This window comes from Pecten maximus, chromosome 5 (genome assembly GCF_902652985.1).
Source record: "Pecten maximus chromosome 5, xPecMax1.1, whole genome shotgun sequence".
Classification (NCBI taxonomy): Eukaryota; Metazoa; Mollusca; class Bivalvia; order Pectinida; family Pectinidae; genus Pecten; species Pecten maximus.
The window spans coordinates 48,203,373-48,218,513 of record NC_047019.1 but is presented as its reverse complement, the minus strand read 5'-3'; the positions used below and the strand labels follow the sequence as shown (position 1 = coordinate 48,218,513).

The window sequence follows — 15,141 nt, the reverse complement described above, 5'->3', positions numbered from 1 at the left end:
TATATATATCCTAATTGGCAAAACAATCGTCCATTGCATTGCTATTTTATCTGTCTTAAGTAGTTTAGATGTTAAGCTTTTTTACCAATGTTGTTTTTGTATATCTCAATGTGGTTTTTGTATATCTCAATGTGGTTTTTGTATATCTCAATGTGGTTTTCAGTCAATAATAATTCATTATATTTAATGTAAATGTTTAATTACATTAGTGAGAAGGCGTTGCTTCTTGTCCGTCTGTGTTCATTTGTTTAACTCGAAAGTAAACAATGGTTACCTCAATATTGTGTAAGTCATGTTATATGATATATATATATATATATATATATATATACAAATAAATACCGACGGAAACTACGTAATATCCCCTCAATATTATAGCAGATTATTGTTTTGTTTTTTGGGGGGTTTCCCATTAGATATCAAATTCTCTGATTATTCGTCTTTGGTGTCTTGATTTGTCGATCAGTCCCGTTTATATATTTGTGAGGGGGGCACAATTAAACTTGACACAACAAAAAGTATAAACACGCCTGCAATTTCAGGGATCAAATCTCTCCTAAACTGTGATGTCATATATCTCCAAATAACTGTTTACATGTTTGTATGTAGTTACCCAACGACCTCTCTGGTGTTTGCAGTAATACTACTTCAGTGTCGTGATATCCACACTTTATCAACTTTATACTAAATATAATAATGGTTTGACTTTGTAATGTATTTAAACAATATGAAGATGGATTTCTACGTTAGAGACGACACCAGGATGAGTGTGTTATACATATTCTCACCTTCATACTTCGTGTCATTTCTATTCTGCATGGCAAACACAGATGCTGTCTACATCTTTATTGGAAAACGATCAATTCATCTTCATTTGTCATATTTATCATTTGCTATGAATGGTCACTAAATACATAGCAAAGGTTTCTTTCTTGTTTTGTTGTGCACATGATTTGTGGTAAATGGTGTCATCTCATTAAGTTTTCAAATTATTACTTTAAATATTTATACACAAGTATTATTAGTAAACACTATTTTTGTCTTTTTACCGATGAAAATAACATTAAAATAGTTTATACTAATCACTGAATGTTTGAGGTCTGCAAACAGGTATTCAAGATCTTAACGATTTTCCGCCTTTGGTCTTGTTCTAGGTTCCCTTTACAAGTATAGCAAAATAATAGTCAAAGACAACTTGAAATTTGCCACACATGAAAACGTTTTTCTGGCTGACTCAGAAATTCATCTTGATGGATCGATCACTTTCGTGTCGATGTTTTAGTAAGATGTTAAAGTAGTCAATACCTGTACCAGAAATAATGAGCCTTAATTCTTCCGCAGTATTCGCAATATATGATTACTTTAATGACTGTATGTAATATGAGGAATTAGTTTTAATAAGGAATCTTTTCAAATTGGACGTCTAGTTTCGGTTAAATCTATAAAAAAAAACTGTACATGTACCTATATTATTAAAGGTTAATAGCAAATTCGGTAGGTGTAGTAAAATTAAGCCCTTGATATTGCCTAAAGCCGCTGCTAACACTGGCTTGCCTATATCCTGATATAACATCCACGCTAAAGTGTATGAAACGTAAGTTCGTGTTTTCGTTGCCTAAGTTCGTACTGTTTTTAATTATATCTAGTGATTCTGATTGATTTTTTTTTATTTTTTTTTTTTACAAACTCATCTCCATATGTGGGGAAATAAACAAACTACCGACCACGAAACTATTATTTTCATATAGAACGTCTTTAAATATAAACGTATTCTGCAGTAACTGTAACAAGATCCTAATTGCTTATATGTTCCGGAAGCTAAGTAAATCCTCGTAAGCAGGATCCGACTCGAAATTTACCAGATCGATCTTCATCGTCATAGTTGACGATGACAACACGACTTTGCATAAGTATCTGTCGAAATAAATGGTAAACATGACCGCTTACATATAAATCACTAAAATATTCATATGAGACTCGTGTCAATATCTATATGAGACAATCGATATTATTTTGACTGAAAAAAAAAACTGACATCATTTATCATTACTTATCACATAGATAAAGCATACTTCACATTACCTAGTGTGACAATAGCGGTCGGCTGATCAACACAACAAAATGACTTATAGTCAAGTAAACAGCTAACAAACTTTATCAGTACTGGTAATGGATAATCAACTTTGTTACACTATATATCTGTATTTAGAGATAAATGATATTGATATAAATTAGTCTACTAGCTATTTACATAAATGATTTATTAACATGTAATCACATCCTAACTATGTTATAGTCTTACGCTACATCTCTTAATAATTTCAGACCCGAATGCCCTTGAAAATGTCACTGTAAATAACCAAACAACGTCATCCGTTACCTTGACGATCACGTCACCGTCATCAGGATCTGTGGATTATTACAATGTGACGTTTACTGACGCGGACGGACAAAGTGAGACACGGAGTACACCAAACAATGATACGTCATATACAGTAGATAATCTCACAGCGGGACACGGATATACCTTCTCAGTGGTGTCCGTGTATCAGGGTCTGACCAGTACACCGTATCTAGGCGTATCAACATCCACAGGTGAGTTACGCGTGTATCAGAAACATGTATACCGGTATGTTCAGGTAAGTAACACGTGTCTGTACCCAGATACTAGATAGGATACAATATCCAGGTATACCGGTCTGTTCAGGTAAGTAACACGTGTCTGTACCCAGATACTAGATAGGATACAATATCTAGGTTTATCGGTCTGTTCAGGTAAGTAACACGTGTCTGTACCCATGTACTAGATAGGATACAATATCTAGGTATACCGGTCTGTTCAGGTAAGTAACGCGTGTCTGTACCAATGTACTAGATATGATACAATATCTAGGTATACCGGTCTGTTTAGGTAAGTAACGCGTGTCAGTACCCAGATACTAGATAGAATACAATATCTAGGTATATCCATGATTTTCCATCTTTGTTTACATATCTTCTCTATACCTTTGAATTATGATTTTTAGCAAACAGATACGAACCTTGTCGTACAAAGAACGTTTTTACGATGTTCTCCTCTTTGGTTGCAATTACGTTCTTATTTTGATATTGGTTTTTTGTAATATTTTACCAAATATGGTCACTCTTATTAGCAAAATCTGAAAAATGTGCCCCAAAAAAATAGACAACTAGTGTTTTGTTTTTGTTAGTAGGGCTAACCTGGTTATCGCAAAAGCTTAACTTCTTGTGGAAACAGGAAATTCAATAATGTTTTTTATGAAATAAAGGATATATTATCTACAGACATTCTCTACTATATTCTTGATTAAAACCTATCAGTATATACATTTTTATTTCATTTTATGTAAGGAGTATCAATAACTCACATATTTTATGAAAGTATTTTTGAAAATTGAAGATTTGATTCTAAAAACACAAACAAACAAAAATTCGTTAAACTTTTTAATGCAAGTTGACATTCATTCGTTCATATACAGTGTTTCAGTACTTGAAGTAAAACACTTTAAACTTGTCTGAATTATTAGTGTTTTACCCAGCTTCTTTACACATAGATACTGAAACACTATATCTAAATGTGCTACTCTTAGCTTCTATCTATTTACATCTACTGTATAGATATCAGCAACAGGATTTACTTTATATCAGTTTATCGATATATATATATATATCCAAATGTATATGCCAAAAAAACAACGCAAAGGTATAAAAAAAATAATGAAGAAGTAAAGTTGGAAAAGCAGAAAGTTAGAAAAGTAGGTCTAAACATAAATAACGCAAGGTGTGCCCACCTATCTTACTATAACCAGTTTGATAATGATGGATATTAGAGAGTAAAGGGAAATATTAACTGGTATAAAACTATAAAGTAATGTATGTAAGGTTTGAGACTTGTTAAACAAAGCCACCTTCAAAGCTAATTTTATTCTCCATGTAGATAATACATTTTCATAGAGTAAGAACTCAATATAACAAAATGCATCGAAAGTTTTCACTTATATTGTAGATGAAGAATAATGACATGTTTCACTGTCGACATCGTGATGTCATTGTGAAATATTCTATAACATCTAGTGAGTGAAAGTCTGGAACGTTCTATTATTGTTTGATATGTTATGTAACGCGCAGCACGTGTACCGCAGGGGTGCCACGTGTGTCGGACTGCTACCAAGTTTTTGCCCAGGGTTCGACTGCCGCTTTCGCTTGCAGATTCCAAATACAAATGAATTTTCAAGTAATAGACAATATTTAGAAAACTGGTGAGAAAGAAAATAGACTCGTCATATAAAGTTCAACAATTTATTAACATGTGTAAAAATAACAAAGTACCGAAATAATACCCGTGAGGCACAGTGAGGAATTCACAATTATATACGTCTAGCCTAAAACATTTGCCAACCATCTTTTAATCACAACTAACCATATAAATGAAATAAATGTAGTTTACCCCGAGTCTCAAGCACGTGGCATGTCCGGTCAGAATACAACATTTGCTAACCACCCGTCTTTTCTCCCGTATCTACTTACGAGGTTACCAACAACCATCCCTCGCTTAACCGGTATAGAAACAGCCCGAGAGGCGGAAATATTCACTAGCCACTCCGCGAGTGCTCTCAAAATGGAATAACTCCTTCAAGCAACAACCTGACTTCCGACATGACACCGGCACACGAGACTCAAATTAAACAAAGTTCTATACATGTACGATAGTGGCAAATAATATCCAGCAGACAACTTAATATGAAATTTAGGAAAGGATGGGCGACGGTTATCTAATTAATTTCACAGATTAAAAGTCAACACCACTTACCCTGCTGACACCCGGACGAAAAGTGATTGACCCCAGAGCAGCACGGGTATCTTGCGTAACCGGATGTTACAATTTTCCGGAATGAGTCCAAAAATAAACGAGCGAAACGCAACTGCGTTACAGTTATATACTTAGAAAAGTTTTTTTCTTGTTTTGTTGTGCACATGATTTTGTGGTAAATGATGTCTTCTTTTCAAATTATTACGGTAAACATTTATATACAAGTATTAATTTGTAAACACTATTTTTGTCTTTTTACTGATGAAATAACATTAAAACATTTCATACTAATCACTGATTGTTTAAGATCTACAAACAAGTATTCAATATTTTAGCGATTTTCCTCTTGGTCCTTTTCTAGAAGTATAGCGAAATAGTAGTCACAGATAACATGGGATTTGCCACAAACGGAAACGTCTATCTGGCTTACTTATAAATCCATCTGAAGGGATCGATCACTTTCGATTATTTTCATAAAGAACGTCATGTTATAATCTGCTACGTATATTTATAATTTCAGTCCCGAATCCCCCTGGAAATGTCACTGTAAATAACCAAACAATGTCATCCGTTACCTTGGCGATCACGGCACCGTCATCAGGATCTGTGGATTATTACAATGTGACGTTTACTGGCGCGGACGGACAAAGCAAGACACGGAGTACACTAAACAATGATACGTCATATACAGTAGATAATCTCACAGCGGGACACGGATATACCTTCTCAGTGGTGTCCGTGTATCAGGGTCTGACCAGTACACCGTCTACAGATGTATCAACGTCCACAGGTGAGTAATACGTGTATCATAAGCAGGTATACCGGTCTGTTCAGGTAAGTAACACGTATCAGTACCCAGATACTAGATAGGATACGAATATCTAGGTATACCGGTCTGTTCAGGTAAGTAACACGTGTCTGTACCCAGATACTAGATAGGATACAATATATAGGTATATGGGTCTGTTCAGGTAAGTAACAAGTGTCTGTACCCAGATACTAGATAAGATACAATATCTAGGTATATCCATGATTTTCCATCTTTGTTCACATATCTTCTCCATACCGTTGGATTATGATATGTAGCAAATAGATAAGAACCTCGTTGTACAAAGAGCGTTTTAACGATGCACTCTTCTGTGGTTCCCTTCACGTTTTTGTTTTGATTTGATTTTGTTTAATTTTTTTTTATATAATTATTTACCAAAATTTGTCAATTTTATTAGCAAAACCGAATGTGCAAAATGTGTAGTAGATTTGGTGTAACTGACCCAAATATTAAGGGATTTTGTCTTTGATTTACCAGTTCCAAGCAGACCCACTGCCTTAGCATTTTAATAATCTATCCAAGACAATTAATTAGTTTTTTAACATTCTTTACGTGTCAAAAATTAACACTCCAATAATGTATCACTACTTTGTGCTAGTTTTATATGTCCTTTCTTTTAACGCCATTATTTGTTGTGTTAATGATACAGCAATATCTTAAATTACCATTTTACTGAAAGGCGACAATGCCAACAGCACAATGTACAAACAAACTATACGGAGGCAAGCCCTACCTGGTAAGAGACAGTCTAATCTGAGTGGAGTGGAGTGGAATAGACTTGTAGGCCAGAGTTCGTCATTTATGTTTTTGTAGCTGATTTGTTTTCTTTTAAATCAGATAATGCTGCTGAAAACGGTATGCCTACCATATTCATCCTCCTCGTCTATATCTTAAGCATGCTAATTACAATAATCATATTGTTGTATATACGTGAATGAATCAACCCATATACAGTGTATATAAACCACGTATAATGGTTTAGACATTTATAATTTGATTATTGCTTTAGTAGACGATTTATCAAATATTTAATGTTTATCATCAAATAACTCTTCTAGAGACTTTTCTTTAACATTTCTGTGGCATTGCTTTGTGTCTATAAATAGGTTTAAATTATCTGATTATTCTTCATTTGTGTTTTGATTTGTCCAACATTTCTGTTTATGTATTTGACTGGCACGAATGCACACGACACAATAAACAATGAAACAATGTAGTGATACCTTTATATTAACATTGCAATGATATTCTAAAACTCACTTCCAAATTACCACGTCTTACATATCAAGCGGACATGTTTACATTGTGGATTATACCAATGTGTATTGGTTGTGTAACAATGAATGTTTTAGGTAAACACATATCCTAAGCGTCAAACAGTTGATTACTTTTGCTACTATTTTATCTCTATCTTTGGATGCTTTTGTAGTTTAGATGTTATGCTTATTTTACCGAATATAATGTTGTTTTATAGATCACAATGTTGTTTTCAGTCAATAATAATTTATTCTATTTCATATACAGCACGATTTGTTTACTGTATTCATTTGTTCTACTCGAAACTAAACAATGTTCCCCTCACTATTGTGTGAATCATGTATATAAATACAATGAATAAATACAGAGATGTGAGCAAACGGTAGTGTAATATGTGTAATTAAGTTAAAGTGGTCTTTTTGAAATATTTCCAATATCCTTCTGTTACTAAAAGACTTGTTGTGATATCAACATTTTACCCCCTTTCTACCATTTATTTTCTGCATGACAACGCACAGTTACTCTACATCTTTATTTATTATCTATTTATTGGACAACGTTCGATTCATGTTTTTTCCAATAAAAATAACAGTAAACCATCTATGTGGAATAATATAAGATACATATAGAATAAGTTATTTCAAATCCCAGAAACAATGAGCCTTAATTCGTCCTTAGTATTCGCAAGAGTTAATTACTTAAATTGACTGTATGCATTATATGATCAATGAATTTTATAAGGAAATTTATCAAATGGGGTTATGAGGAGGATATCGCATGGTTTCCCATTTAGTATAACATGTGTTTCACAAGTATGACAGAATATCGATATTTTCACGTGTGCGAAGTTATATTAAAATGGAAACCATTCAATTTTCTTTTTATTGCATTTCATGTTAAAAATATTTTTAAAAATCGAAAAATTAACACTTTCAAAAGGTGTGGGAATCAGTAACATAATTCATGGCGTCATCTGCATTTGACGTTACTCCATGTCAATTTGACGGCGCCATTGTGAAAGGACTGCTGAACGCAATTTAAGCGTTTTCTGCTGGTATCGGAGAATCTGAGCATAAAAAGCCAAGTGGGTATTTTGTCAAAACCTACTATGAATATTTCAGAAATACAGAAATACGGGAAAATAACAAATTCATCTTTCTTCGCTTCGATTGGAAAAATCGGCAAGTTTTAATGAGGTGAATACAAAGGTTCGTTTTGATTGGTCAAAAATGAAAAACTTTTAATTATCGCTGCAGTGAAAATATAAGTTTTATTAGTTTGATACATTTCTATATTTTACTGGGAAAAATGCAATAAAAACGTATTCTACAGTAGCTGTGACAACATCCTAATTACATACTTAAATGATCCGCAATCCAACTAAAATCCGCGTAAGCAGGATACAACTTAAAATTTACCAGATCAAACTTCAATTGACGAAGGCAACTAAAATTTACACATGAGATTCGTATAAATATCTATTTGAAACAACTCATATAATGTTGACTGAAAAATAACCCGCACACCTTTCATCGTTAATCACCAATGATTGCACAGATATACACTTTTTTACTAAGAGAGGAATACCATCATTTATTTATTCAAGTATAATTACATTCTTTCTATATTATAGTCTTACACCACATCTCTTTATAATTTCAGGCCCGGAATCCCCCTGAAAATGTCACTGTAAATGAACAAACAACGTCATCCGTTACCTTGACGATCACGTCACCGTCATCAGGATCTGTGGATTATTACAATGTGACGTTTACTGACGCGGACGGACAAAGTGAGACACGGAGTACACCAAACAATGATACGTCATATACAGTAGCTAATCTCACAGCGGGACACAGATATACCTTCTCAGTGGTGTCCGTGTATCAGGATCGGACCAGTACACCGTATCCAGGCGTATCAACATCCACAGGTGAGTTACACGTGTATCAGTACCAAGATCGCATACCGTATCCGGTATACCGGCCTCTATAGGTAGGTTACACGTATATCAGTACCTAGATCGTATACCATCAGGTAAACCGGTCACTTAAGGTAAATAACGTGAGCATCAGAACAACTTTGTTTATTCCTTCTCGTTACAAAAAAATACAATGTATAAAGAGAACATATTTACAACATTCAACAAATACAATATATATGGAGGACAAATCATATAACTTTTTTAAACAGTACTTTGATAAATTTACATGAATTCCTTTTTGATATTTGTAGAGTTCATTAGCTGTGAACATTTAACAATATTAGGTATAGTATAAAAGTATTTCTTAATACATCATTTTCGTTCAACAGTCAAAAAAGGCATTTTATTAAATAATGAAATTCATCACCGATGTCATTGGTATCACAGTGTGGACAAATTCTATTTTGATAATTAACATTTTGCCATCTTCCAGTTTCTACAATGAATTTATGGTTACTTGTTCTAAATTTACAGAGCTACATTCTTTCGTTGTCATTTAGTATATCTAAATAATTTTTTTTCAAAATTGCATAGTTTTTTATACATCCTGTAACAAACTCACATCGAAGAATTTAAAATATCTCTTTACCACTTTTGTAAAAATTGATCGTTATATGTTTTCTTTACTTTACTTTTTAACCATTGAGGGTTCAAATTGCCTTGAAACTGTAAATTCCATATATACATTAAACCACATTCGTTTAAAATGTTTTATATAAAACTTAAGTATGGGATTGCTCTATTTCCATTAATAAATACACGATAAAACATATGACACATTACAACATTCAGTTTACTTTCTTTAGAAAGAATCATATTTGACCAATAATTAATCATCTTTGTTTTTATCTCAATCAAAAGTGGGCTTGTTCCAAGGTCACCATAAACCATGTTTTTAGGTGAATTTTTGTTCAAACCTAATAGCTGTTTACAAAATTTTAAATAAAAACGTTCTATTATTTGATTGTTGGCAAAACCATATTTTTCGCATCCATATAACAGAATTGGTTTCACTATTTTTTCAAATAAATAAAAATTACAACTGATCGATAAATTCAATTTTCTGCCTTTTTCAATACATCAAACATCGCAATAGAGGTTTTTTTAATATTATGACTCTTTCCATTATTAAATGAAGATGTCATTGAGAACACCGTACCTAGATACGTAAAATTGTTCACATATTCATTTACTACGTTTACAAATTTGAAAACATTATTATTGACTAATCTTCCTTTTGAAACAAAAAAAAACATACATTTTGTTTTGTCATTATTACCTCTTAACTTCCAGAGTGTACAATATTCACTAAATGCATAAAGCTGATTTTGTAAGTCAATAGGATTATCAGAAAATAAAATTGTCATCTGCATATGGTAGAATAAAAAGTTTGATATATTTTTGAAGTTCCCTTTCAAATTTACTGCTGAGGCATTGCTGACCAGTACATCTTCTACAGGTGTACCGACGTCCATATGTGAGTTATACGTGTATCCGTACCTAGATAGTACATTACATCCTGGTATACCGGCCTCTAAACGTACGTTACACGTGTAACAGAAGCTTGATAGATACTACATATACATCATACCTAAGTATATACCGGCCTGTACAGGAAAGGTGCTCGTGTATCAGAACCAATATATTACATTATATCACCGTCCACGTGATAATTGAAGGTGTAACAGAACCTGGATATCATACCTTAACATTTCGTTGTGACTCTTTGGCTCATTTATTAATATTTATTAATATGCAGTTATATCCTATCAATATAATAGTCTTACAACACATCTCTTTATACTTTCAGACCCGAATCCCCCGTTGGATGTCACTGTAAATGAACAAACAACGTCATCCGTTACCTTGACGATCACGTCACCGTCATCAGGATCTGTGGATTATTACAATGTGACGTTTACTGGCGCGAACGGGCAAAGTGAGACACGGAGTACACCAAACAATGATACGTCATATACAGTAGATAATCTCACAGCGGGACACAGATATAACTTCTCGGTGGTGTCCGTGTATCAGGGTCTGACCAGTACATCGTCTGCAGATGTATCAACGTCCACAGGTGAGTTACACGTGTATCAGGATCTGACCAGTACACCGTATCCAGGTGTATCAACGTCCACAGGTGAGTTACACGTGTATCAGAAATAAGACAGTAAATCGTAGCTTCTAAGGGGTGTCCGTGTATCAGAATTGAGGTAATACATCAAGCCCTGGTATACTGGCCTCTTCAGGAAAACAACAATGATATCAATACGTAAGATAATCCTACCTGAGTACACTGGCCTATAAAAGTTGGTTACACGTGAATCAATCAGTACCTATATAAGATACCGTACCTATAGGTACAGCGACTTTTACAGGTAGACAGACGTATATCAGTACCTAGACGGTATACTGTACCTAGGTATAGCGACTTTTACAGGTAGACAGACGTATATCATTACCTAGACGGTATACTGTACCTAGGTATGACGACTTTTACAGGTACATTAGACAGACGTTTATCAGTACCTAGATGACATACTGTACCTAGGTATAGCGACATTTACAGGTAGACAGACGTTTATCAGTACCTAGATGACATACTGTACCTAGGTACAGCGACTTTTACAGGTAGACAGACGTATATCAGTACCTAGAGGGTATGCTGTACCTAGGTAAAACGACTTTTACAGGTAGACAGACGTTTATCAGTACCTAGATGATATACTGTACCTAGGTATAGCGACTTTTACAGGTAGACAGACGTTTATCAGTACCTAGATGGTATACTGTACCTAGGTATGACGACTTTTACAGGTAGACAGACGTATATCAGTAACTTGATGGTATACTGTACCTAGGTATGACGACTTTTACATGTAGACAGACGTTTATCAGTACCTAGATGATATACTGTACCTAGGTATAGCGACTTTTACAGGTAGACAGACGTTTATCAGTACCTAGATGATATAATGTACCTCGGTATGACGACTGTTACAGGTAGACAGACGTATATCAGTACCTAGATGATATACTGTACCTAGGTATAGATACTTTTAAAGGTAGACAGACGTTTATCAGTACCTAGATAGGACACCGTACCTAGGTACAGTGACTTTAATGGGTAGACAAAAGACCTATAAGGTAAGACACACCTGTATCAATACCTATCTAATATACTGTACAAAGATATATCGGCAATCGCATGTAAATTATTCGTGTATCAGTACCTTAATAGTATTGATAGCCATGTAAACGAGCCTCTTCAAGTGTGACACACGTGTATCAGTACCTAGATACATTATACTTATAACGGGGATCCAGTCATCCCCTCCCAAAATAACTAGAAGTCATTTTGTTAAGATAAATAAATTATAGAAATAAAAGCTAAATGACCGGCTTTATCATTAAGTATTCTGAACTATTCTCTGTGCATATTAGTTCGCTTGCTGTCTGGTTTGTCCAAGGGGAGGTAACTCATACACACTCTAGTTGATACAACATCGGAAAGTCATAAAAGTTGATAAAATTACCCTCGTCCGTCAAATACTGTTTTTAGTCCCCTATTGGCAATCGCTGATTGTTTCTAAATTTGATACCTAAAATTAAATAAGAATATACAAAAAAGACAGTGCTGGTTGAGCTGAATGAAGTGGTTATAAGGCGAAACCTAGCTCGTTTCCGCAACGGGGAGTCCGATAGCAGCGAAGAGGTTAAAAGGTTTAAATCAATTGATAGTGAAACGTTTATATGATAGATGAATGTGCAATTCAACACCATAACGGATAAGGTAGGCCAATCAAACGGTAACCAACAATAAACGTGGGATTTCAAAATGGCCTTAGAAACAAATAACTTGTATGTGCTATTGGTAGCCCTCGTAGTTCTATATTTAAAAATAGGCATTTAATTCCAAACATGTACATTCGTAACAATAAAGTGCCCTTTTTGTTTATTTTTTTAATGTATGGTTTGGTTGAAAATGCTATAAGGCAATTCTTCATTTGTTTTTTTTGTTTTTTTTGCTTTTTTTTTGGCGTTTTTTTTTTTTTTTTTTTGCGGTTTTTTTTGAGAAAAAAATAAATACGTTAATAATATTATGTTATATATTATAATTGCAAAGCAAGAAGTTACAATTTTGAATACATGAGATCAAAGCGATAAAAATGTGATAGATTTTGAAAGAAAAAAACATGCTCTTTTTACATCAAGCAAATTTTTCTGAAGGTCAAAAATACAATGTCCCATTCGATGTGCTACAAACATCTCCAAACAGTAAAAAATAAATTGCCCAAAAATGGTAATTAGTAGTTTTGTCAAAAGCATTTAGAATTGACTAACAGTATTGCTATATGATTTCTAAAAGAAAAACGAGCATAGGGGATAATTTGTTTTGTATTTAAATACATTGCATTGCAAAGTGAACTGAAATAAAATATTTATACTTAGTTTCATCAGTACACAGAGACTGATATCTACACGTATAACCAACAGAGGTGAAATGTCGATTTTCAAAATGGCCGCCATGTTCCCTGATTACCACAAATATTTAATGTCCATACAACAGCTGAATCAATTTCCTGACAAGAACGATACATGATCGATTTATGTCGGTTTACACATTAAACCACCTGGAAACCAATATGGCTCCCTCGTCCTAGAATGGTTATGCCAGTGTTGGTCTACATCGTAGCTCTAATTGTCCAAGTCGGCCATACAGAAAACCGGGAAGATGACAGTTGGTAGCGAAATATACATTACTTGAGGTTTGTCTTAAACATTTTGACTTGTGGATGCAAAAGCTTACTGGTTTCGGAATGCAAGTAATATCCTTAATAGTATACGATATTGGCTACGTGGGCACATCTTCCCATGATTCTCTGTCTTATTGATAATAATCCTTTATGGGATTAATGGTGTCGGAGCCGTCATGCTGGATCCAAATATTGTACTTTACACTCCTCGTATGTCTCGAGTGAGTCTGACATCGTACAATATCCCGTGAGTGTCGATAGATCTCATGCTCACCAACAACATTCAGGTTCTCGCTGATGTAGCCATATCTAACACGCTGAACTAATGTATTGTGAACACCAAGGTGCTCGTTCATTTTGTCAGTCAGCGCCCTAGCCTCTGCGCCTTGCTCTGGTGTTCTTACGTATATGGGTTTCTGATTCCATTCAGACAAGCTGCTACTATTCTAAGGAGTGCCTCGATGACATCAATGAAATAGTTGGAGACAAGTTGAGTTTTGAAAAACAACTTTGGCTTGAAGCGGCGTCCGTGATATGATTCAACTACCCATCTTGATTTAGTTATGGATCAATCAATGTTAGTTTGCAGGTCGTTATGTTAAGTCTACCCAGCTTCACGGGATTCCAAATCTGGAAAAACATCCTGTAACCCTCAATACTCTCAATGAACAAGTGCCCTTTTTTTTAGTTCACCTGCTCGAAAGGCAAGTGAGCTCATGCCGTGGTGCGGCGTCCGTCGACAGTGAGGCCGTCCGGCGTCAATGTTTTCCTTTGAACTGCTTCTTCTCAATAACCATGAGGCTCAGGGACGTGATATTTGGCCTGTAGCATGCTGAAGTAAAAGGCTTATAAGTTTTTTTTTCAAATGAAAGATCTTACATTCAAGGTCACAGGGGTCAAATAAGCTTAAAAAAACTTTCTCTCAATAACCAAAAAGCCAATGGACTTGATTAACTTCAAAGTTAGAACCTGGTGAGCGATATCGGCTCATTAGACCTTTTTGTTGTTATTTTGGCATCATTATTGCTTCCATGAAAAGGTTCTACTGTGTCAAGAATGTAACCATCCAGCAGGGCTATGCTCATGAACTCAAAATAGATCCGTTATTTCTTGACACAGAAGGAGATCATCTGAAGCTTGTAATCAGAACTCTTATGAATCAAGATATATGACAGTCGCCCGCTTGCCAAATTATGCTTCGGAGAAAACTGTATTGTGATTCAGAACATTTTCTTTTGTAAGATGTTCACTTACAAGGAATAATGGAATACTACTTATGTATAATGCGTTTACTATGGAGTGAAATGAAAACTGCCATATTGAAAAGAGTTTAACACTGATCCCATGACATATCCGTCTTCAGTTTTAACCAGAAAGTCAGTAGTGCATACTCGTGGTTTAGAGTGTATATACCAATGTCAATAGGACGAACAACGTGAACGAATTTCTAGAAACTGTGTTCTAGCCCAACCTGTTCGGACTT

The 15,141-nt window shown here is 34.5% G+C and overlaps 1 protein-coding gene across 1 annotated transcript in view; it reads left to right on the top strand.

Moving 5' to 3' along the window:
* LOC117328496 (tenascin-like) overlaps positions 1–15,141 on the top strand; it is a 51,917-nt gene that overhangs the window by 19,111 nt on the left and 17,665 nt on the right. Inside the window, exons 6-7 of the mRNA XM_033886033.1 lie at positions 2,326–2,595; positions 5,349–5,618. Coding sequence (XP_033741924.1) covers positions 2,326–2,595; positions 5,349–5,618 — 540 coding nt within the window. The remainder of the gene's footprint in view (positions 1–2,325; positions 2,596–5,348; positions 5,619–15,141) is intronic.